Below are 25,483 nucleotides of genomic sequence, written 5' to 3' on the forward strand. Positions count from 1 at the left end.
TGTCTGTCAGGAAGCTGTTGATCCACTGACAGACGGAGGTGGGCACAGAGAGCTGAGTTAGTTTGGGGAGGAGGAGGTTTGGGATGATCGTGTTGAAGGCCGAGCTGAAGTCCACAAAACAGGATTCTCATAAAGTCCCTGGTCTGTCTAGGTGTTGCAGAACATAATGCAGTCCAATGTTTACTGCATCGTCCACAGATCTGTTTGCTCTGTAGGCAAACTGAAGAGGATCCAGTAAGGGTCCGGTAATGTCCTTCAGGTGGGCCAAGCACCAGTTTTTTCAAATGACTTCATGACCAAGACGTTAAAGCCACAGGCCTGTAGTCATTTAGTCCTGTAATTTTGGATTTCTTTTGGGATAGGGACGATGGTGGAGCGTTTGAAGCATGAAGGGACTTCACACAGCTCCAGTGATCTGTTGAAGATCTGTGTGAAGATGGGGGCTAGCTGGTCAGCACAGGATTTCAGACAAGCTGGTCTTTCATCTAGTTGCCAAAACATAGTTTCTTGATTAATTTAAATTAAAGTATTAAAATAACTAAAACTAAAACTGAAATAAAAATGAATATGGAATATATAGACATACTTAAAAAAAAAAAAAACAAAAAAAACAACTAATACAAATAAAAAAAACAATTAAATTATTAGACTTTAAAATGAAAATGGAAAATATAATAAAGACTAATTCAAAATATGAATAATAACTAAAATAGTACATTAAAGATACTAAAATAAAAATTCCTAAAAACTATATGGACACTTTTAAAAAAACGAAAACTAATAAAATGATAAAATGAACAAAAAAAAATTATTATTTTTTTTTATTTTTTGAATTTAAGTGGATGAAAGTGTAATATTTAATAATGATTAATGATTTAAATTATAAATTATAGTTTATAGTTTATTGATAAAATATAAGTTATAAAAAAAAAAAAAACATATAGACTTTTTTATGCCAAAAACAACTAAATTATTAAACTCATTAAAAATATTAATAAAAATAGTACTAAATAGTACATCAACGATTCTAAAATAACAGTTAGATAACTTAAAATAACTTAAATAACAACTGCAGTTTCTATGTTAAGATTTTGCAATACGCTTTTTTTGCAACCAAAAACAGCTCAAAGTTATGGACTATATTACTTTGGAGGGAGAATTGTTTAGTCCAATTATTCATATGAATCAATGTAACTGTTTATTGAACACTATGGTCTTTTTTTATTGCTTTGGCTGTTGTTTCAGAAAATAAATAATATAAGGAGCGACTATGCGTTGTGCGTTAGAACACCCCAGTGTAACGCACAGCCTGTTGTGGCTTTATTGCTGTAATAAGTAACAAGCCTAAAGCACAGAACATACTCTAAGAAAGTATGTGAATGCAGATTGTTCTAGTTATGCAAGCTCAATTTCATGCATCTTTGAATTTCAAAATGTGTTGCGTTCTCTGCAAGGGGTGCTGGAGTGGGTATTCGAATAAAACAGGGTTATTTTATCATCACTTTTCTCTTTCAGAGGAACTACTATCATGGTGGAGCACATTTTTTTTTTCAATTGCACACTTGAGTTCTGAAGTTTAGTATTGCAAGATTATTGCAAAGCATTAAATATTGGCAGTGCATTGATCAAGCATTTGCATCTCAAGTCACAAAATTGCATAAGATTTATTCAAATTAATTGAACTAAATACTGTACATTTGGTACTAGGCACTTGAGTTAGTTCTATAACAGACACTTGGGAACATAAGCTCATGATTTATTTACAGACTGTTAAACTTTTTAAATTAGGGGTGCAGGGATTAGTTTTATGATTATTACACATTTAAAAACATTCAGTTTAACAAAGTCAATGCATTCACCTAATTTGACATTGCAACTGCTGTTCTTTTATTCTTTTCTGTCTGTTCTGTACAAGCCCCCAATTATCGAGCTATATTACTTTACAATTGCTAAGCTGTACTAACCTAGATTGATCTTTGGGCTACATGGAGATAACAGGTTAATAATGGAGAATGTCTGGCCTTTTGTCTGGGGCTCCAGCGGTGGTTGAACGTGAAGAGCTGCAGTGAGAGATTTCAAGAGGAACTTGTAGTTTAGCTGAGTGAGAGGCAATCAATGAGGGCTTGATTACCTACATAAAACTAGAGGTGTGAGGTGATAGTATGTGCTTTATGCCTTTTCCTGTGAACCTCTGTGCTCAAGGGCCTGTTGGTGCTATCTGAATATAATTATGAGGGACTTGTAAGATCAAAATGAACACTGAATGTATGTTTTGGCATGCAAATAGTTCTTGAGGTATTTGTTTTATTTATTTTGATAATGATTGTATATTTTGGTTTTCTGTTGTTTGTAGTATGTGTGCACAGTGTACAAATGTACTGTGTGCATAAATGCTTGAATGGCCAGCTGCTTTTGCCAAAATATGCAGTATTTAACAGAGCACATTATCCCAAAATGCATTGTACTCAATTTGACCTTCATTCCAGTGTGAAGAATGAACCCAAAGCAATGTCAGCCAATATTTTTTACATATTTTTCTTTTTAACATTATCTGATTTGAACTGATAAGTAAACATGAAAAATAAAAACTGTTATTTACGAGATCCTTACTAAAGCAACGCACATGCAATCTTTATAAGGTCACAGTGTTGGCTGTCAGATTACCTCATGTCTCATTCACCGGTGGAAAAAAAAAACATTACAATACAAAGCACAAAATATTAAAAATAATTACGCCTTCTATTTTCGCTCGGTCTGCAATAGCGTAATAGAACTACGCTGATGGCGTATCCTGTCTGTGCGAACAGGGTGTGCGGAGGTATGCAAATACATACATTTGGATAAACATTTTATGGTCCTACACCTTACACAGACGATATAAATACATATAAATACATTTAGACCACTTTAACTTAGTGATTGCTTTCAACAAGCATAACAAAAAAAAAAGTTTTTGAACCAAATCACCTACCCTGCCTTTAAAAGTGTACTGCATAACAAGAATGATTCATACATCTATACCCTGCAGTAATCACTAATTGTGCATTCACGTCATGTCAGAAAGACGGCACCACAAAGTTGAAATTACAAGTGGGGAAACTCTTGAACTTTCTTAAGTCCAGAGTTTCTGAGTTTGGGGCATGTTAGTGAGAAAATATGGTGGATGCAGTAGATGCAGCATCTGTATTGACTGGCTATAAAACTAGCTAGAATGATTTGAATACATCCAATGTCGTAACTCGTCAGTACGAACTTCTCAGGAGAACTTGAACACACCATAAGAAGCGAAAATTCCATTCCAAGCATGGCCATAGGCTAATAATCTTTTGCTACAAACAAGATATCATAGTGGAGGGCTGTGAAATGTAGTTTTGTTGAGTAAGATGCTCTATGCTATGATTCAGTCCGACTGATCTGATAGGAAAGTTACACTGAGCAAATGGGTGTATCACAAGACACATACATAGACATTTAACATCCTCTCATGACTCAGGGGACTGTGATTGTCTGATCACAGACAGAATGCAGTGCCTGGTAACAGTGACAATGTGATAGAGTGTGTTCAGAATTCCCTGTGGCGATCAGCCGTCATGCTCGTGCCTCCATGTACCAGGGGGGTTGCTTAAAGACAAGCCAAGTTAATTAGCATTGTCAGTCTCTACCCCTGAATATCTCTTAGCCTGCCCCTTCTGAGACACTGCTGAGTTAAACACCAGCCCCAAAGCTACAGACAAGCTAAAAGTACTCTCAGTGTCTGCCTCTCTCATACATTGGACCCTAAACTATTCTTATTTTGTAGACCAGGAAATGGAAAGAGATCAAAGACTTGATTATTGGAGAGAACTCATGAAATCTTAGCTTGAGGCAGTTTTATACTTGAGGAATCCTATCTAAGTACTTATGTATGTTCTTAGGTACGGTTTTATGTTAGAGCCAGCTTATGTGTATATGTTTGTCAAAGTAAATCATGATTTAGAAATACAAACTTCAATTTTGGGACATTACTGAACCTATTGTCTTTTTTTCTGTGTTTCTACTTTGCTCAGATGTTCCAGTTCTGTTCCTGTCTCAAGAAAATGAAGAGGTGAACGACACAAGCAAAGAAACTCAAGGGCAAACGTGAGAGATAAAAGTCAACCTGAAGAGATGCATTGCCCAGTCCTGGACTATCAAGATATGCTACACCAGAGAGGACTGTGCACACAAGCTTTGAATGGGAAAGTTGGGCATTAAAGGTGTCGGGACATCCTCTCACTGGTCAGCCTGAAAACTGTATCCCATTAACATTTTATTTGCCTTGATATTTTTAGGACAAGCATGGTTACAACTGCTGCTCTTACACAGTGAGAGCTATGTGTCTTGAGATTTTGCTCTTGGCTATGAAACCATGATGCAGACTTCTGGGACATACTTGCAAGCCTACCCTGCCAAAGTTTCATGCTCTTCAGGACTTACACAAAGAGAGTATCACCAAGGTTGCTCATTGAGTGTTTAAGTGCCCATGTGGACTAATGGGGCTGAAGCTCAGGATACACCCAGTCCCTCTTTTGCATATAAAGGCACTTGCTTATAAAGACTGTTCGTGTCAAAACCAGAACCTACTCTGACAGCATTACCACAAAGACTTACACAGAAACCCTCAGTCATGTGACCTGAGGAAAGGACCAGTCACATGCTCTGCTGCCATCGGCTGGTCTGTTTTATTTTTTTTTTATTTTTTGTTACTGCAGCATTTACCACATTCAGAGTTTGCCAAATGTCAAATATACTGTGTGCTGTAAATATTTTTTTATCTAATTAATTGTTCATTCACATTTGACTTGTGAAAGCAGACAAAAAACCCACACAGTCAAATTTTTATTTACATCTATGGTCCATAAACTACTCTTGGATAACATGGTGAGCAAAGAGCCCAACCATTTGCCAACTGTTCACAGCCATAGCAATGGCAACCCAGACAAAACACCCACCACCGTGACTGTGCGCTCAGTGCTCCTCAACCGGAACTCTCCAGATATTGAAAGCAGACTTAAACGGAGACGAAATCGCACACAGCAAGTACGTTTTAAAGATTTGGAGGATGATGATGAGTCTAAGGATAAAAATGAGAAGGTGAGGAGTAAGAGCCCAACAGAGGTTCCAAACTGGCAGAAAGAGTTGACAAACGGGCCCTCGTTGGTGGGAGCAGTCCGTGGGGACATGGAAAAGACAATTGGAGCAGTGACAGCATTTTTGAAGAGAGCACCACCGCACCCACTTACCCCTGGGCCTGCCAGACGCTGCTGGGTCCCAACACATCCATGTTCCCTCACATTGCCGCTGCCAACTCAGCCATGCAAGAGTACAGCCATCCAAACCTCACCCAGTTTGCAGAAGCCTCCCTCACTCTCTGCCACACAGACTCGCAGTCACAGCCTGGGGGGAGCCTGGGATGACGGAGACTCCTCTGATGAGCTGACTGCACATGTCTACATTCCACCTTGTAGACCAAAGAAGAGCTCTGTCCAGCCTTGTACCCCTGCTGAGCAATCAAGGTGCAAGAGAACAGAGGACAATCAAACTGCCTCTGTGGGAACATCAACACAATTCCAGCCATGTTCAGCTGCGCCACAAAAACAGTCTAGAAGGAGGGGTAGGAGGAAATCTTTAAATAGAGCAGCAAGTGATCCTGGGAAACTTGAGCCTCCTTGTACTTCCCCAACTAAAACTGTGCACAGAAGCCACCAACAGTCTAACCAACCCAAGAAGCTTCCATCCAAATCTGTGGTGCACAGAACTTCGCCAGATATTGTACCCACGCAGTGTTATCCCATGCCCAACACAGTTCATAATATGCCATCTAGTGTCTCTTTCACACAGACTGAAGCAAGCATTGATTCAAAAATCCAAACTGTCCCAGACAACGCAACATCTTTGCAAAATGCTGAAGTCGATCCTGCATCTTGTCCATCTCACACTGCACCACCTCCATCAACCACATGTACCAAAGAAACGTCACAATGTTGCCCACATCAGGCTGGTGTGGAGAACATCAGTTTGACCCCCACTGTACCAGAACCTTTGTGCACTACCACAGCACAAGTCATATCCACTGTCACCACATTCTCAACACACCGTCAATCATGCATGTCTCCTACTGAATCTACAGGGCGTTGTTGCACACCTGCTATTCAGAATACAACAAACTGTAAGACTCCCCCATTACCAGAGTCCCAGAGAATTCCAGATTCTCATACAGATCCAACAACTCCTGCCCAATCCAGGCCTTGTTTCCAGAAGTTGGAGGAAACCATTCCATGCTCCAACACTGCTAGCTCAAAGGCAACAGCCTGTTCTCAAGGAGCACCTGCAGTTGCCTCTACGTTCAGTTCCACACAGCCATGCCAGAAGACTCCAACACAACCCATGGCATGTGATATCACCTCCAATCAACCTGTGTACTCTGTGATATCTCCAACACAACCTGTAACTCCTATTCAGTCTGTGCCAAGATGTATGAGTCCTAAACAGAACGAGCCATTGGGTAGTGCCCATACCCTTCCTGTACAGACTCCTAAATCAGCTACACACACCCCAACACCTGTTCAGTCTACACAGTCTACATCATCTTGTAAAATTACAATGCATACTGTACCATACTGTGTCAAAGACAAACCAGCATCCTTTGGCTCTTCTACACCACCTACGGCATCTCATAAGATTCCTAAACAAACCCTCCCTCACAATGTGATGTCATTTCCTCCCGAGCCATCCTGTGCCACTGCTCCACACCCTGTCTCACACTTCAAGGGCCCTATTGCAGCTGCAGCACATGCCATTCCTGTTGCACAAACTGCAGTACATTGCATTTTGGATCAACAAAATGTGGCAACCCATGTGACTCCTTCCATGCCAGTTCTGATTTGCAGCTCTTCCACACAACCTGCACCAGGTACACTTTCTGTTCAAGCATTGCCACACTGCAACTCTAGTATGCAAAATACAGTGTCTTGCAGTAATCCCTCTCAAATTGTGCAACATTTTAAGACTCCTACTCAAACAGTATCGCACTCCAAATCATTTCCACAAAATATGTCACCTGTTCTCTGTCCACGTGAGGCAATTATGTACGCAAGTAAACCCCAGGAAACTGTGCTTCCCTCCACTAATTTCAGGCATTCTTTACCTCCTTATGCCTGCCCTCCACAGACTACTCTGCTGTACTCTAATGCTGGGGCGAACCCCACCCCTCCTCAGGCCTTCTGCTGCACTCAGGACAGACGAGACAGGAGAGAGTTCATGCTTCCTCCCCCACCACCTCCTCCTCCTCCTTACACCCCCCGCAAAGAGGGCTCCTCTACTCCTGGACATCCCCGTAAGCCTCCTGTCCCCCATGCTGAGAGCTACAATGCTGAAAAGGATGGAGTGAAAACTGGGGCAGTGAAGCCAAATGCTGAAGCAGGAACTCACCATCAGGCAGGTGAAACCCCACCTCCTATCCCTCCCAAAAGTAAGGCAAGAGCTATGGTGAGGCCCACCTGTTTAAGTGTCCGAAGGGTGATCCTCGGCCCAGAATCCCAGGCCAATGCAAACCACTTGCCTCCTGCTGGGGGGACAAACCCCCAGGCGGCCCTTGGACCAGCGGAGGGCCAAGCAGACACACTGCGGCAGGTGCAGGAGCTACTGGGGGGGCTTATGTCTGGGACTAAGTGTAAGCTGGACCTGGCAAAGGCTAAAGAGAAACTGTTTGGCCCAAATGGCCCTCTGTACGACATTGGGGCTCTGCAGTCTCAGCTGCACAGCCTGGAAGGAGTGTTGGAGACCAGCCAGAACACCATCAAGGTTTTACTGGACGTCATTCAGGATCTAGAGAAGAAAGAGGCAGAGCGAGACGGGTGAGTAAGCGAGTGAGTCAAGGAATAACACAGTAAGAAGAAAAACTGTGAATTCCAAAGCATATTTTCTTGGTAAAGTCAAATTGGTAACAGCGTTAATTCTCTTCTTTTTTGTGGTTGGTATAAAGAGGAAATGAGTGAGACATAAACAGCAAGGAAATTGTTCCAACTCTCTGCTTTTGCCTACAATCCTGTGTTGATTGTCATTAACATGTTCCAGCAGTGATAGCTGTGATGCTTTTTAAACCTCCCTCCCATCTGTCCACTCATCAAGTTCATCACTGAGGGATATGATAGTTTTCATAAGAAAGGCCTCTCAGCGTGTCTTCTTGCTATAGAGAATGTGCCAGCACATTTTAGTTTGAAAAGTCTCAAGTAGGATGTGTGAAGACACATTCGGTGATTCAAATTTTTTGCCATATTCTGAAAGATGCTGCTTTGCGAGACATCAGAGTTTTATTACTTTTTACTCAAAAAATAATAATGTTCAGTGAACTTAATATTAAGAAAGCATTATTTGTCAACAATAATAAATTAAGCATTTTCAAGATTTTCTTCAATTATTCTAGACCTGCTGCACAAACTTAAATTTATGTGGTCTGATAAGTTGCACTGTGGTGTGCATGATTCTAGATGATTCGAGTTCAAATCCTACTCAATCCTTCTCATTTTTATTGTTTCTAGTAGCCATAAGTAGATTAATTTAAGTTTGTAAAACAAAAATACAAGTAAAACTGTAAAAGCTGTAAAGCAGAATATGGCAAACACTTTGCATTTCGATGTCTGATGCTACATTATATTGCTACATAATACTATTATACATTTTTATCAAACATTGGACACTGATAAACTGTGGATCAATTAAAATATGTAAGATATGTTTTTCAACATGTATTTCTGTGCAACAAAAAATATGAATGCAGTCCCAAAACAAATGGATCAAGTAAATTAGCATTTTGCAAATTTAAATTTGTTGCATGAAATGAAAATGTTCAAGAATTGTGTTGCATTAGTTCTGAATTATCTAAACAGAACAAGCCATAAAAATACACTTTTGTGTGTGCTAAGTCTTTCGTTATTATCTACAACATAATTTTAAGTATGCATGTGTGAATCTGTCAAGTTATTACAAAATTAATCAAAACAAAATCCTTAGCCTCATTATCAGCCATCAACTGTTCACGGGCCGTGAACTATGAAAAAATATTCATCTCTACTGTGTGCCCTGTCAGACACTGCTTAAACACAACTAAAAATGTATTTATTTTTCTTGAATAAGAAATGAACATCATTATGGTATGATGGCATAATGATCATCATAAAAGCTTGATGATTAAGAATTTTTGATATCGTGTCTCTAATGAGGTAGGGTTATACACAGATGGGGATAGTTTCTGAAAGGAAAGAGCCACCAATTTCATTCATCTACAGGAAAAATTCAATTTCCAAGATAAAAAGCAATAGGCTGAAATCCTTTAAAAATTCATGTCTGTGGCATACTAATGATGGACCAACCGTGCACTCAGATCTCAGATAGTGGCTCTGTGTTCTTTTTGGCACTTACAGGCTTCATCTTTGTTCTTTATTTATTTCTTATATAAGTTGCTGTTTTATAAGCTATTTGTTTCGTATGTGAAAAAATAATATGCATAGGATGATTTTTATTTTTTGTAGAATTTATTTTCTTCTTCTCTTTTATCAGGGGTTTTTATTTCCAGAACTAATTGAAGAGAAATGACATGCCATCGGTCAGAAACATATCATTTTCCCATTCTTCTTCAAATACAATTTAAAATGCATTTAATTTCAAAGCATTGACATTTGCTACTGTAGTTGCTAAGTTGGATTGCAGGCTATGCAGAAGCTACTCACAGCCCAGAAGTCACTGCATGTTAGTTTGATTGGAATTATTCTGATGCTATTAAATGTCTTGATGGAGCAAGTCAAGTCCAAGCTAAAACACCCAGTTTGTTTGCTAAAGCATAACTATTTTTAGACATATTCCTAAATCAGTGTTCATTGAAAAAAATATATATGTATTTTCAATCAAAATCCAAACCCTACAGTACACTACTCATATGATTAGAGGACTATGATTGGTGAGGATTTTTTTTTGACAAAAGCAACAAAAAACATCGATCAAGGAACATCTCATGCTTGTGAAAAAGTCAGCTTGAAATCAATATGCACTTTATTTACTTTCTTAATACACTATTGTTGTCTTATTGTGAGCGATTAATTGGTGCACATCAATACAAAATATTTAAAAATGCAATCACTTTTTAACTTGCTCTGCTTTTGAATCTGCATGACTGCATTCTATATGTATTGCCATTTTGCAATCTGATTGATTCCTAATGGATAAAATCAAGTCTTGTTCTACTTTTGTTGTTTGTTTTGTTGAATACACTATATATTATGGAAGTAAATTGGAAGGTTTTCTTGTATTCAGCAGGTATCTGTAACTAGCATGAAACTTGGAAAGTGAATGGTGTCTAAATTTTTTTATCGTGCAAGAAAATGAACTTATCAAATGGTTCTTCAGGTCATTAAATGTATGATAGTGATTATCAGAACTCAGAACTAGAACAGTAGAGCTGAAGTCAGTCAGCGGACTTGCTAAAGAGAAGGTCTCCAGAAGATACTATGGCCTACATTAGGGCATTTTCTTGCTTTTGCGAGGGTATTTACAGAATGCAGAAGTGGGACAGTGCTCAAGAGATAAAATAGCTCTGTGGACAGCAGAGGGAATCTCTGTTTTTTTCTTGAATGACCATGTGATGCACATAAACACATTTAAACATACCGACATGTGCAAAACATGCACAAACAGACTCACTCTTCACTAAAGCGCACACAACCTTTCACTGGTTAGTTCACTCACTCTCATGTTCCTAACCTGTATGCCTTTTCTTTTTTAGCATGGAAAGTGATGCACTGATTGCATTGTCATATTTTCATCTTTAATTTCTTTTCAGTGCATAATGCTTTTTATATGATTTCAGAAAATTCTTCCATATACAAATGATATGGACTTTCTTCTGTTTAGAGCTGGACAGATTCACCTGTACATTATATTAAAAATAAGAACTTAATTAAATAGCAAATGGCAATTTTTGATTTAATTTTGACTTATCTTTTCATGTTTATGTCAGCTATGGAAATGCTCTGAATATATAACTGCAGCTTGTCTATCTCTACAAATGTCAGTGAAATCGATTCAATGGTTTTCCTTAGATGTGCATCTTATTTTAGTTTCTGACTGTACAAAGCGCATGAGTATTTTTAGTGAAGCAGGGTTTCATAAACCCAGGTTAAAAGCAGTGCTAACCCCCTTTCAGAATAAAAAGCATGAAACCTGACTCAACACAACCTCAACAGAGTTTCAAAAGAACATAAATCCAGCATTTATCATAGTGGGAAAAGCCTTAGAAAGTAATGATTTTAAGTGAGGAAAATTTGAGGCAGTTTGCTTCATACGGTTTATAATGCACACAAGGTTGTTTGTTATAGCTGATGAAGGCCTGAGAATTACAACTTTCTTGTTCCTTTGAGAACACTCAAACACTGGTGTGCAAAATTAGCTCATAATTGCTGCGTAGTATTGCTCGCTGCTTTGTTTGTGGCTCCCATTAATGTAATAACATGGAGAATGGTCTTAGAAAAGGTAGAATGAAAAGTAATATGTAATTTGTAATTCTGTGGCCAAACACAGGTCAGTTTCGGTCCCTTAACCCTGTAAAGCCTATTGTATCATTATATATTGGCAAATTTCAATAATTATCAACATGATCAAAAAAACTGCTGAAAAACCTGCTGTACACAATCTACTACATGTTGTCAGTCTACTTCTGTTTTCTGATTGATAGTTTATACTACTGAAGCAAGTAAACGCCCTGTTAGTGGCCTGAAGCAACTTAGATTTATATTTCTGATGCATGTTGTCGGTCTGTTTGTGTTTTGTGGTAACTTAGATAAAACATCTGCACCATCATAGCATTTATTTTTTAGCTTAATGTTTTGGAGCTTTTCTGAATAAAATTCAAAGACATTATTTGGAGAAAATTAAAGTGTTTTTTTTTACTCCATATTCTCACTATATCATGCTTCATGAGCCACAAAAATTAAAGTGTTTTTTTTTACTCCATATTTACTTTTCGATTTCATGAGCCACAAAAAATGATTTAACATTTCGATTTCATCTAAAGATTTTTTATATGTCGGGCTGTAAAGAGTTAAACTGTTATTGTTGATATCATGGTTCACTTTTCAGGCTGAGTATCTCTTGCAAACTCCTCTTTTCCATGGGTAGTCTTTTTAGTTTAATGTCAGTTTTAGGAGTTCCACGTTTTCCATGCGTTCTATCTTTATATTAGTCATTAGAAATTAGGAGTTATGCATAAGAAATAATATATGTACAAATCATTTAACCCTGCCATAGAATATTGTTGTGTTGTACGGAGTGTTTCTTTCTTGTTTTTACCTCCCACACCTTTGGGGCTTTTGCATTTGTGGAGGATAATTGGAGTAGGCGTTGATCATAAGGCCTCGTCCAGGACCAGTTTCCTCAACCCCAGTCCTAGCAGAATCAAGAGGAGGAAACTGATCCAGGATCAGAGGATCCAGGGTTATTTTACATCAACACAGATGGTGGTGGGTGAGGAGGCTGGTATGTGGCTCATTCGAGCCACGTCAGAGCCCAGAGAACACAAACAAGGCCGTGGATCAGCCGGGCTCCTGATACCTCTAAGCTCGGGCTTACGCAGCCATCAGAGCTCTGGAGCGGCCAACTCGACAGATTGGATAATCAGACGCCGCTGCTGTCAGATGTAATCGAGCACAAATGTGAGTTTTAATGGATAATGTTGTTTGGGTAACGCAATTTGCCCATCTGGAAATGTGGTCAGCTTTCTGGATGAGCGTGATTGGTTCTTTCTGTAGACATACATTGGAGTAGAACGTGCCTGAGACCACATCGATTTTGGATATTCCTGAATAGAAAGTTTTAGTATTTATATCGATCCATTGTTCATCATTTTCTTTTTCTTTCTTTCTTTTTTTCTTTCTCTTGCTATCCATCATTCTTTATAATTTTATCTATTGTACATTATTTTTATTTTTCTGTCAGTTGTTCGTTCAATTTTTCTTCTTTATGCCCTTTTTCTATCCATCATTCTTTTTCTTTCTTTCTTTCTTTCTTTCTTTCTTTCTTTCTTTTTTCTTTCTTTCTTTCTTTCTTTCTTTCTTTCTTTCTTTCTTTCTTTCTTTCTTTCTTTCTTTAATCTATAGAATGATTTTTTATTGTTCATTGGCCATGTAAAACGGCACAAGTTTGATATTCTCTTATGTTTTTGTTTATTTTTTGATGTTCCTGAGATAGTTTTAGAAAATTCTAACAAAATTGAGATTTTCTCAGATTTCTCAGTTTTCCTCATGTGTCTAATTAGTCATGTTCACCTGTTTAGTTCAGTTATCTTGTTAGTTTCCCTCTTATTTAAACCCTGTGTTCTTCCCCAGTGTTTGTCCGGTGTCGTCAACTCTATCCTGTGTTGTGGATTGCCTGTGTGTTGGATTAAAGATTTTATAAACCTTCTTCTTCATCTTCGTACGTTTATTTACAGCATAGCATGACAGAAGACCGGACTGTAATGTGAAAGTAAACCGTTGTTTGTTTTGTGCTTATTTTTGTTTGATTCAGTGTTTTCTTTTGTGATTTATTTTATTTTTTTCACTATCATGGACCTCCCTGCCATACACCTCCTGTGCCTTGAGCAGGGAAATCACTTCCTCGAGGAGCACATGGAAGAATTCCTGGGTCTCACCCATCAGACCACCTTCCCAGATGACAGCCTTTGCTTATTCCTTCATGCCGGCGTGAACACGATACACGAGTGCAGTTGTCCGGAGAGTGTCCTCGAGGGAGCTTCCCCACTTATGTGGAGTGGGTGCTGAGCTCTTGCGGATCTGCCTTCACCATTGGCCTCATAGATGAAGACACCAGCCCCACTCCCAACCCAGTGCCCAACCAGGAGTGACAGCCTGAGCCCACCGCAGACAGAGAGAACACCTCTGCCACAACATCAGAGCCATCGCCAGTAGGAGTGACCTACTCCTCTGCCTCAGATGGTGGCATGTGTTATCACACCTTGGCTCCTCCCTCCATTGCCGGCGCCACGGAGCACCATTCTGGCTGTGGCCTGGCCCCCTTCCATCATGCCCCTGCTCAAGGCCTCTCCCTGGCTTTCATTTCTGTCATTACCACCCAGGACTTTGTTGTTCGTCCTCCTCCCAAGCCTCTTCCTGCACCCATCTGCCTTTGTGTGCCATCCCCAAAGCTTGGAATATGTATGAAAAACAAATATATATATATACATATATACACACACACATAGATTAAATGTATAATCGTTTATAAAATGTAGTTTAATTGAAGAAATGACAAACTTAAACTTTGTCCTTTTAACAGATGGTCAGATGTTTTATTGAAGCATGACATGATCTTTTGAAAATCTCAAACTCATGCTGGAGAACATGATCATCATGGGTTATGGCACTTATTCATGTAAATTTTATTCATTTACATGTTTATGCTGCTAAAATAATTTGTGATTGAACAGTTTGCATTGAATTTGAATGTGGGATAGAAGCGTTTTCATTCAGGGTCTCTTTTGACCTCCACTATATTTGACTGAGATTAGACCTGACCATGTTTAGTACAAAGTTTTGTTCGTTTTCTCCTTGAAAATCTTTTGTCCATTCCAATAACTCACTCTGTGAATGTGTTTGTTTGAGAGCGATAAACAGCCTTGCGTTTGACACTCTCCCTCCCACCCGCTAAACATGACTCAGTGTGCTGGAGTCTACATCTCAGCAAGACACAAGCTCAAAGTTAACATGCCAAACTCACACCTGCATATTAGGAAGCTCTCGCTCTTTCTCTCTCCCCCTCCATGCTTACACGGATGTGTATTTTAATGGCTGCTCAACCAGCTAACAGTTCCATGAAATGACAAAACAAACCATGCTGTCACGTTTATTTCCTTCAGCGGTTACAGAAATCCGGTTCTGTTTTTATCAAAACGCTTATGAGTGCTGCTCAGCCTTCATGTGCTAGATCGATCTATCTATCTATCTATCTATCTATCTATCTATCTATCTATCTATCTATCTATCTATCTATCTATCTGTCTGTCTGTCTGTCTGTCTGTCTGTCTGTCTGTCTGTCTGTCTGTCTGTCTGTCCGTCCGTCTGTTAGTTCATCTATATAATCTCTCTCTCTTATACAAGGAATTAATGATTAAATGTCAGTCTTGCATATTTTTTATTTATTTATTTTTTTACCATTTTTTACTTCTTGCATTAAACGTTTTGAATCTAATTGACTGTAATAGCTGTTTAGTTGAAATGATTGGTTTCTGGTTTTCTGATTGGAAAAAAAGAATCCCTTTTAAGCCATTTCAAAGCAAACACATAAATATTGAGAAAAGCATCAAGTAGCAAAATATCCAAACATAAAATCTCAAGTATCAAGATTTGTCTAGTGGCCACAGTCTGGCTGTAAATTGATATTATATAAACTGCATTTCTCTGCTCAGCTTCTAGCGTCTGTGATAACAGCAGAACCCTTTAATCTGTTTGGTGAAATGGTTTGCTCTATTGATCCATAGTTCGGATGAATAGATTCAGGCTTGATTCATGCCATCAGGCCCAGTTTGCACTTCCTAAATGGTGTTTATCTTGTGGCTGTCATGTGGCGTGACTGTGGGTTTACATAAGAGAAGCCAAGGAGTATGAAGTCAATTACCCTGCACCTCCACATCCACTTTACCACACTGAGGTTATTTATCTGGAAAGTGACTCCTTTAAGTCAGAAACAAGTCAGACAGGGCATTAGACATATGAAAGAGAAAGAAAGAGTAGTGAATACAGACACATCTAAAGAGGATTGCTTCAGACGCCGCAGTACTGATACTGGTGATGCATATGTGATAAGAGATATTGTTAGTCATTGTTTTAGGCTACAGTAATGCTGCCGTTTCATTTTTCTTTCATTCATTTTCCTTTTGTTTCTCTTCTGGGAACATTTTCCAGATATTCTGTCCCCAAAAGCACACAAAACCTGTTAAATACACTCAGGCAGGCTTTCTGTGAATGTCAATACAAATGAAATTTGTCTAACCAAAGCTTTATTCACTTACAGTGTTTAAGCTGATTTTAAAAGTGCTGTAAAATAGCATTTTTTAAAACCCTTTTTTCCCAACTTCTCATCAAAAATCAACCTTTCAGCGGTGCTGATGTCAGAAAACTTAAAGACATAAAATGATTGACAGGCACAGAATGATCCTGATTGGCTAAAAAGCACAGGGCATGCCAGTTTAGCTTTCATTTGGGAGACAATGATTGACAGGCACATAATGTTTCTGATTGGCTAGTTTTCAATATCTAATATCTGTCAGGTAGCAACATTTTTGTGGTGTAATGAGTTCATATGTTGCCACCTTCTATGGCATTGTTTATGGCAGTGTGTAAACTTGACTTTAAACATGACTTAAAGGAACAGTTCACCCAAAACTGCTGAAAAAGTACTTGTCCTCGGGCCATCCAGATTTGGAGAACTTTAACATTACATCACTTGCACATGGGTGCCGTCAGAATGAGAGTCCAAACAGCTGATAAACACATCACAATAATCCACAATTAGACCACACGACTCCAGTCCATCAATTAACATCTGGTGAAGTGAAAAGCTGCGTGTTTGTAATAAACTAATCCATCAAGATGTTTTAACTTTAAACATCTCTTTTGGCAACAATCCATAATAACGCTTCCTCAAGTGAAAAAGTCCATCCTCTGTTGTCATCTGCATTAAAATCCACCACCATATTTGTTAAGATCTCTCTTGGACTGCTCTCGGTTGTAAATGGTGCATATTTCTCTCCTGATTCGGACCAGATGACTTTTTACTGGAGAAAGCAATATTATGAATAGTGGGCTCAAATTTCAGCCAGAGGCAATGGTTTGAAGTCAGAAACATCTTAATGATGCATGGGGAAGTCGTGGCCTAATGACTCCTAACCCTAAGGTTGTGGGTTTGAGTCTCGGGCCGGCAATACCACGACTGAGGTGCCCTTGAGCAAGGCACCGAACCCTCAACTGTTCCCCGGGCGCCGCAGCATAAATGACCGCTGTGGGTGTTCTGGGTGTGTGTTCATGGTGTGTGTGTGTTCACTGCTGTGTGTGTGCACTTTGGATGGGTTAAATGCAGAGCACAAATTCTGAGTATGGGTCACCATACTTGGCTGTATGTCACGTCAATTTCACTTTTTTTTTTAACTTTTCACTTTTTTCTTCTTTTTTCACTTTTGTTTCTTACAAACATGAAGCTTTTCACTTCACACGGCATTAACTGATGGTCTGGAGTGGTGTGGATTACTTGTGGATTATTGTGATGTTTTTATCAGCTGTTTGGACTCTCTTTCTGACGGCACCCATTCACTGCAGACCATCCATTTGTGAGCAAGTGATGGAATGCTACATTTCTCCAAATCTGTTCAGATGAGGCCTGAGGGTGAGTGCATTTTTAGTCAATTTAAATTTTTGGGTGAAATATTCCTTTAATTATCTAGATTATGGCCAGTTAGTGTAGTTTTGTGTATTTGTTGTTAATTTAGAAAAGTTGTTTATTTTTAAATCATATTTGTTTTTATGTTCCAAAAACGCTTACTTTTAATATTCTAATGTAGTAACACAAAGTGGACAAATTGTGACCACTGCAATGCCTGCGAGGAATAATTTATTTTCTTTACAAAGCATAAAGAACAAAAATCCATAATTTGTTTAGAGCAGTCAGTGGCACCTTGCAGTGCATTCAGAAATGTATTATGCAAGGTTAAACGTCCAAACAAAATCACTCCAGAGACATATGTTTATCCAACAGTTATTGTGGTTTAGGGGGCAAACAAACACACACTGATGCTCCCGCTGTGGCGGTAAAGACACCATAATTAATCACACATGCCCCAAAGGCATCCATTTAGTGCTCGTTTCGTCCTCAACAACTGCCACCAAGAAAGTTCCATCCATTTCCATTTTATTTAGTTAGTTGTTTTGAAACACATCGCCAAAGGATTTCATTACACTGCTTTTGGTCACCAAAACACAGAGGAAAGTACATTAACAATTGCTTGATTACACAGAGATTATGGTCTGCGGTCAATAACCATTGAGCACTACAGCAATGCCCTTAGTTCCATGGGGACGGTTCCTGCAATTAGTGTGCTGTACAACGCTTTCAATAAAACGCATCTGATAAATGGCGAATAACTAAAAATCTTTACAGAATTAACTGTGATATACTAGCTAGGGAGTCTCTTGGCTTCCAAAGAGACAATTCATTAGTCTGGCTGAAAATATTTGATGCTACAGAAGTAGAATTTTTGCTCTGTCTTTGAGATGAGAAAATGCAATTTTGCTTTCAGTTTGGCTTTGTTTCATGTTTTTTTTCTAATGTATTTTATGTTGTCGATTGTCAAATAATAATTAGCAAAAATCCAACTAAGTTGCATTAAAAATTGTGTACTTAAAATGTACACTTACTGTACTGTCTTGCAAAAAACAAATAAAAAAAAAATGTTTGGGCATAAATTTTAAATGTATGTTTTTGAATTGCATATAAAATTGTTTTCTATTTAGATTACACAGTTTTAACGTAAACTAATAAACTTAATGTGATGCATATCTGTTGTTCATATATAAATGAAACGGGTAAAAAACCGGTAAGATTTCTGCACACCAAAAAATCATGGCATAGTTTATTTTTAACTGTTTCAATGTTGGATTTATGGATTAATCAATGCTGAATACTGTAAACTTACGGTTATTGTATTTAAACCATATTGTTTATTAGTACTATTACAGAATTCTTAATTGTTTCATTTACTGTATGTATGACTGCCAAATATGCATCACATTATATTTATTAATTTATGTTAAATTTTTGTAATGCAAATGAATATAAATTTTATATGCAATTCAAATGCACCCTAAATTAGTAATATTTTAGTATTGTGTTGCTTTTCTTATTGAGATCTTAAATTGTATTTAACTTGGACTATTCCTTTACATTTTGAATCTAGATTTCAGTACTTGCACAACACACAAAATACAACATATGCTTTTCAGCAGTGATTTCACAGCTTAGCTTTTTTCGCATTCCGATTGATGTTAAAGTCATCCACACTAGTAAACAGGTTGACATGGGGCTGACAGAATAAAGGTGTAGAGGTTGATGATTCACAGATTGTTGCTGTGAGATGATGGACTGATACTAAACCTTATCTGTTTATTTCAGAGTGCTACTCATTCATTTCACTCTCACAAACGAGACCAAAAGAGTGAGTGAGGGATTGACCAAAGTCAGTGAGTAAGGACAAGATTAGGATGCTACATTAGCATGCTTGTCACATGGGCTGCTGACTCTAAACATGTGGCCAGTTCGTCTCTGCACGAGGAGCAGCTTACAGTCTACAGTCTAGCACGGACTACTTTCAGTTCACAGTAACATGGAAACATGGTATTGTTACAAATCAAATAGATTTGGTCCTGGATTATTATTGTTGAATATCATTTAGGATAAAAAAAAATCTAAAGCAGTCATGTTATGTTATGTCATAACATGTCATGTTATATATATATATATATATATATATATATATATAATAGTGAAAAATGTGGCATGTGACAAACATTTCTGCAAAATGATAACCTATTACATTACATTTCGAGTAAGAGTGCATTCAGTTTTATCTGAAACAGATGAACATGAATCTGGCACCTTTTATTACATTGATGAAATCAAACGTCTGGTGACTGGACCTAAAAGGTTTATGTTCTGTCGCGTTTGAAAATATCATATAACCCTACACTAAACCTAACCTATTATGTTAACAAGAACAAACGTGAGATAAAAACTCATTACTGAAGCAACCATGCCATTTTTGCTTGCTTCCACAAGTTTTTGACCTCTTTTATTGAGCATTGTGACTGATGTTTAACAGGACCTGTACCTAAGTACTATACCAGGTGAGCTAATGAGCAAGTTTACTATGTCAGAAAAGCGAGAAGTATGCAGCTAATTATCAGAATCAGAAAGAGCTTTATTGTCAAGTGTGCTTACACACACATGGAATTTGTCTTAGTGACAGAAGCTTTCAAGACACAGACAGGTTGACAAGTGACAAGACACAGATGACAAAATAAAAATAAGTGTGTAAAAATAAATATGTAAAAAACAATACACAATAGACAAAGAGACAGTAAACTAGGCTATATTATATGTACAGATGTGCTATAGACAAATTATGTAAGGGAATGTGGATAGATGTAAGATATATTAAATCAATAACATATGCATAATAAATATAAGTATAGATAGTTGGGTATCACACATGTTTTATTGCACAGTGGGGAGAACATTTAACTGTTCATGAGGTAGATTGCCTCAGAGAAGAAACGTTTCCTATGTCTGACCATTCTGGTGCTCAGTGCTCTGTAGTGCTGGCCAGATGGCAAATGTGATGCAAATGTCAAAATGAATTTGTTTACAAATCATGCACTATTTTAAGAGGGTCAAAATATAGTATTGTGCAAGGAAATGGTGTGAAACTAAGTGTTTATTAATCAATAATCTGCCCCTGTAATCATAATTTGTGTGAAAAGTAATACAATTTGTTGCCATATTACTGCCACAATTTCAGCTGGAAACTGCAGTAAATTGGAGGTACGTTTTTGGAGTTTTGCAAATATGTAGGTAGATAGAGGCTCATTTTCCAATGAACCTGTGTTGGGTTTAGAAAAGCAATAAGGCTCTTGAGGCTGTGCAATGTTTTGAATGTAGTCACAGCTAAAAGGTTTGCAGACTGTGTTGTACATCATGCCTAACAACATCCTTTAGCTGTGACTACATTCATGCATCTTATTGATGACAGGTGCTATTACTTTTCTAACCGATTTTGCCTGGCAGATGATAAAATGGGTGAACAAAATGTAAGACCTGAGACATATAAAGAGGTGAGAATATCAAGGAGGCTTGAAAATGGGCTCTTTTGTCTTTGCTAGTGAGCATCCACCTAGCAACCACATAGCAACTTTTTCTTCTTCATTTTACAAATGTAGTTTAAATTACAATACACTGAAAATAATATGGTGTGGGGTTTGCTTTGAAACAGTTTTGACTGTTAGAAAAATTCACAAATAATTACAAAGAAATAGCAAGTACCAAACTGAATTAAAAACACAAAATTTTGAAGTAGAAAGACTGAAATTATTTTTATAGTGTATGCATAGTATGTATAATTTGTGTATGCATGTCAACTGGAATGACATACTAGAGGTTATTTGTCAAAAGTTGCAGTAAATCAAGTCACCTTTTTATACTGCTTGATACAATACAAACTGTTTCAAAGCTGCTTCACAGTAAAAAATAGGAAAATTACAGAAAAAATCATGCAAACTTCATCATATATGAGATTCTATCTTCATTCTTTGTCATTATTAGTGTCATTATTTTGCTCCAGTCAGTTCAGTGTTGATTCAATTCAGTTCAGTAACAGTGCCAATGTTGCAAAATGTTTTAATTATAAAAAGTCATATACGTTTCTTTCCCACAATGCAATGCATCCATCTCTTAACTTCCATTTTGTGCCATAAATAAGCCCAAAAATGCTGTTTTATGCCCTGCACTTACTGTAAAAATAGCATGCAGTAAAGTATACGTTGTTGTAGGAAGCAGAAAGGGGCAGAATAGTATGTGATTTCCAGTAACGATCCCAGTGTCCCTAAAGCAAATGTATGTGTCATTTAGTTAAAGTAAGTGCAGCACCAGGTTTTTCTGAGTTTTGATGCACTACACCGGTGGCATTACATTGCTGTCCATCACACTCAACAGTCTGCTTGTTTCTCAAACCTGACAGCATGTCTCCTCCGGGGCTCGGTTGATAAGAGAAAAACATGCTTGCCAAAACTCTCAGACGTGTCCATTTCTTTCTAAACCGTGCTGCCTCGCGGGTTGTCCATAAACCTTCGCTGTCATGTTATCCATGAGCTTCTGTTTTTAGAAGCATGAAGTCTGCGAACAATAATGATCTGATCTGCGTATAAATGAGATGGGCAACATACGGTAGCATACTTACAAGATTGCCCTGATCCGGTATGTACTGTATAAACTGCTTGGATTGGCATCTTTCTTCGCAGATGCCCTGTACACCCTGTATTTATAAACTGTCAGCTTCAAAGCGTGATAGAAAACTCTGGAAAGCTTGTTTTACTTTGTGAGGTTGCCTAGGAGAGATTCACTGTTGCATTTCAAACTGTCAACCAAGTGTTTTCCACAAAGACTTAATTGCTTCATTTTAGGCCAACTTTGTGGTGCATGGTTTTGTTCTTAGCTGAAAATGCTTGAAACACGTACAGGCTTAGAAATGACTCATACTAGCTTGTCCAAATTAACATGCATGAAAAAAGTAACAATTTGTTTGTGCTTGTAAAGACAAATGTTCTGAATCGCAATTGTGAACAGCTTGTTATAGAAATAAATCATTATGCATTAAAGTTATGCATATTTCATAATTTTATAGATGCAAACCAAAATCACTGTTCAAAGAAAAGAGCCTTGCTTGGGTAAATCAATAATGTTTAACACTTAGAAAGACAAGGAATATGAAATGGCATTCTGCTAGTAAATGTGTGCACAATGAAAACAATAGCAGAAAACAACAGAAAGAGGAAAATGGCATAATTTTGTGTCATTACAATTGCTGTGATCAGTGCACTATCAAAGATGATTAGTCTTCTTTATAAGAATGTATTCATGAATCTTCAGCGCATGGAGTGGAGTGCTGCATTATGTGATTATGATGGGTAAATGGCTTCTCACTTAATTTTATTCTCTTGTTGGTTTTTAGTTTGTGTCTAAGATCTCTGTTAAAGCAAGTCACTTCTCTCTGTAGTCATTAAACGTTTGCTTGGTTATGTCGAAGCTCTTTTGAATTTCTTCTAGATCCGGGTCGGCAACCTATTTGGCATGACGTGCCAATTTCTATTTGGGGGGGGGGGGTTGTGCATTTTGTAATGCATTAATACTTGGTACAGTACATACACATTTTTAAATGATAGGATAAAAATTAATTTAATGCAAATATTTCTAAAGAATTTTTAATAAATTAGTTTTTTAAACTTTTCAAAAGTTTCTGGAATAACAGATATACAGTGTGCCCTTACTGAACACCACTGTATGTGTGTGTGTGTGACAAGACCAATGCATTAAAAACACACTCACACACAGAGATCTGCGATCGCCCTGTGCAAAAATGTAACATTCAGAAGCTCATAAACCTGTTGTCAGCACTGCTAAGCGACTCTTATTTATTGATACTGATTCGCTACATTATAATTCTCAGCAAGGAGGGGGTAAAATAGCTGTTTTTAAGTAACTAAACTTCGCTTTATTGTTTGTAGAAAGAGACACAGATGCAGACAATTTACACATCTCTCTCTCTCTCTCTGTCTCTCTCAAATTTGAAAATAAATAAATAATAATAATTTTGAGTTTGCTGAAACCATGTATAAATAACAGTTTGACTATTGATTTATGGTATAATCACCTGCATGACCTAAGAGACGTCAACAGGAAAAGAGGCAGAGCAAGTTATTATTTATATAAAGATATTATTTAAGTTTTTTGAAGTTGTAAATAAAATGAACATTATATTGTAGTAAATACTATTTCAGTCTTTCTACTTCAAAATGTCATGTTTTATTCAATGTGTTAGTCTCTTTTCTGTATATTATTTCTTTAAAAAATAATGTAGAAACTGGTCTAGAAACTTTGTTGTTTTCATTCAGAAATTGCTAGTAAATTCCACAAATAATTACATGTAACACATTGAATTAAATGTGAAATTTTGAAAGACTGAAATAGTATTTTCTTGTAAAACATAATAGTAACCTAAAAAATAATTTGTCTACAGTGAAGTTTCAGTTTTGATTTCTTGTTGACTTGAATATTGTTGTGGCAATGAAATAACTGCTCACATTTATCTCAGATTCAAATAAAACCTGTATGAATCAACTGAGCACCAGTACATAAAATAGCAATGTGAAAACGTGAACGTCTGCTCTATATGAATCTTAAACTGCTGTATTCAGTTAACCTGGAAAAGACAGATAATTAATTCGACCTTACACTCAAATCCCCACAGCGTCTCTCTCAGAGTAATTAACACTGAAAGGTCATCCCAGAAAACAGATCTAAGAACACTTGGGGTAACTTTCTGACAGTGATTTGTATTGCAATATTGTCACTTGTGCTTGTGCACAAGTTGCCATTGTGATGCTACAGCACTATAAAAAAAGCAACTTCCCAGTTTACAGATATTTTTAGTTAATTATATGAAACTACATTTAGAAAAAAAAAAAAAAATTATGTAATACTTTAGATAACACTATTCACTGTTAACAAGCTGTTTACCTAGCATGCATATTACTAGAATATTTTGCTGTTTTTAGTACTTATAAATCACATGTTAATGCCTTTTTATGTTAAATGTTTTTTAGTTTTTCTTAATAAGAATATTTTAGTTAACATTAATCTGAAACAAATACTTTATTTGCTATCAATAAGCTGCATATTAGGAGTTTATTGAGGGGAAATTCTTATTAAAAGGGAATATGTATTCCCTAATCTAAAATGTTACCCAGAATTCCCCCAAATGTTGCCCCAAGTAGTCAAACACATTTGTCTAAAGAAATTCATTACTTTAAATTAATTTGAATAGAATTGGTAAAATATTAAAGGTCAATTATTTCCCATAATACATTGCAACATGAATAAAATATGCAGTTGCTGTTTGAATTACACAGATTATTGTTTTGTTGTGGTTTCAATTTTTGTCTGTCTTCTCACTATTGATATTTATTTATTTTTTCTTTTGTGATGTTCCGAGCTCATCTTTTTTCATTTGTTGATTTGTCACTATACTATTCGTAATTTGTGTGTCAACTGCTTTGTAAGCATTAGCTTTAAATGCACCTTTAGAAGCATTTAGGAAGATAGCACATTTGAATTTATATATTAATTGTCCTTTGAAATTAAGAATAGTTGAGAGGACCTAACTATCTGAATGCACTAAGTTGTGTTGAATTTTTAGATAATTGCTTATAGAAGTTAAAGCATAGCTCTCTTTAAAAAACAACAGCAGTATTTGAACTGTACTTCATGCCTGTAAGAAAAATATTTCTTATCTTCTTCACTTTCAATCACTAGTTTACCAGAATGTTTCTAAAGTAGGGAAACACAATTCACCAGATACCTTATATTTAATTTATTAAAATGACAAAATATTTTGAATGTATATGTAAAGACTATTTTTGGTTAATGCACCCTCTAACGTCCATCTTTTTCCGTCTTTTCTCTATATTTCTCGTAATTAATTTTTTTGAAGTCTTAACAAAAGATTTCTCGTGATTGATGACCACCAATTATGACTGATTGGCTTTTTGGTTTGTTTATTTATATGTTTATTTAGGATATAATGGCTATATTTCATGTCAAA

The 25,483-nt window shown here is 37.0% G+C and overlaps 1 protein-coding gene across 3 annotated transcripts in view; it reads left to right on the forward strand.

The window, feature by feature from the left end:
• LOC122142217 (mucin-2) overlaps positions 1-25,483 on the forward strand; it is a 98,769-nt gene that overhangs the window by 23,788 nt on the left and 49,498 nt on the right. For all 3 annotated transcript variants that reach the window (XM_042752089.1, XM_042752083.1, XM_042752074.1), the window contains one exon: positions 4,047-7,874. In XM_042752089.1, coding sequence (XP_042608023.1) covers positions 4,870-7,874 — 3,005 coding nt within the window. In that variant the 5' untranslated portion in view covers positions 4,047-4,869. The remainder of the gene's footprint in view (positions 1-4,046; positions 7,875-25,483) is intronic.

This window comes from Cyprinus carpio, chromosome A5 (genome assembly GCF_018340385.1).
Source record: "Cyprinus carpio isolate SPL01 chromosome A5, ASM1834038v1, whole genome shotgun sequence".
Lineage (NCBI taxonomy): Eukaryota > Metazoa > Chordata > Actinopteri > Cypriniformes > Cyprinidae > Cyprinus > Cyprinus carpio.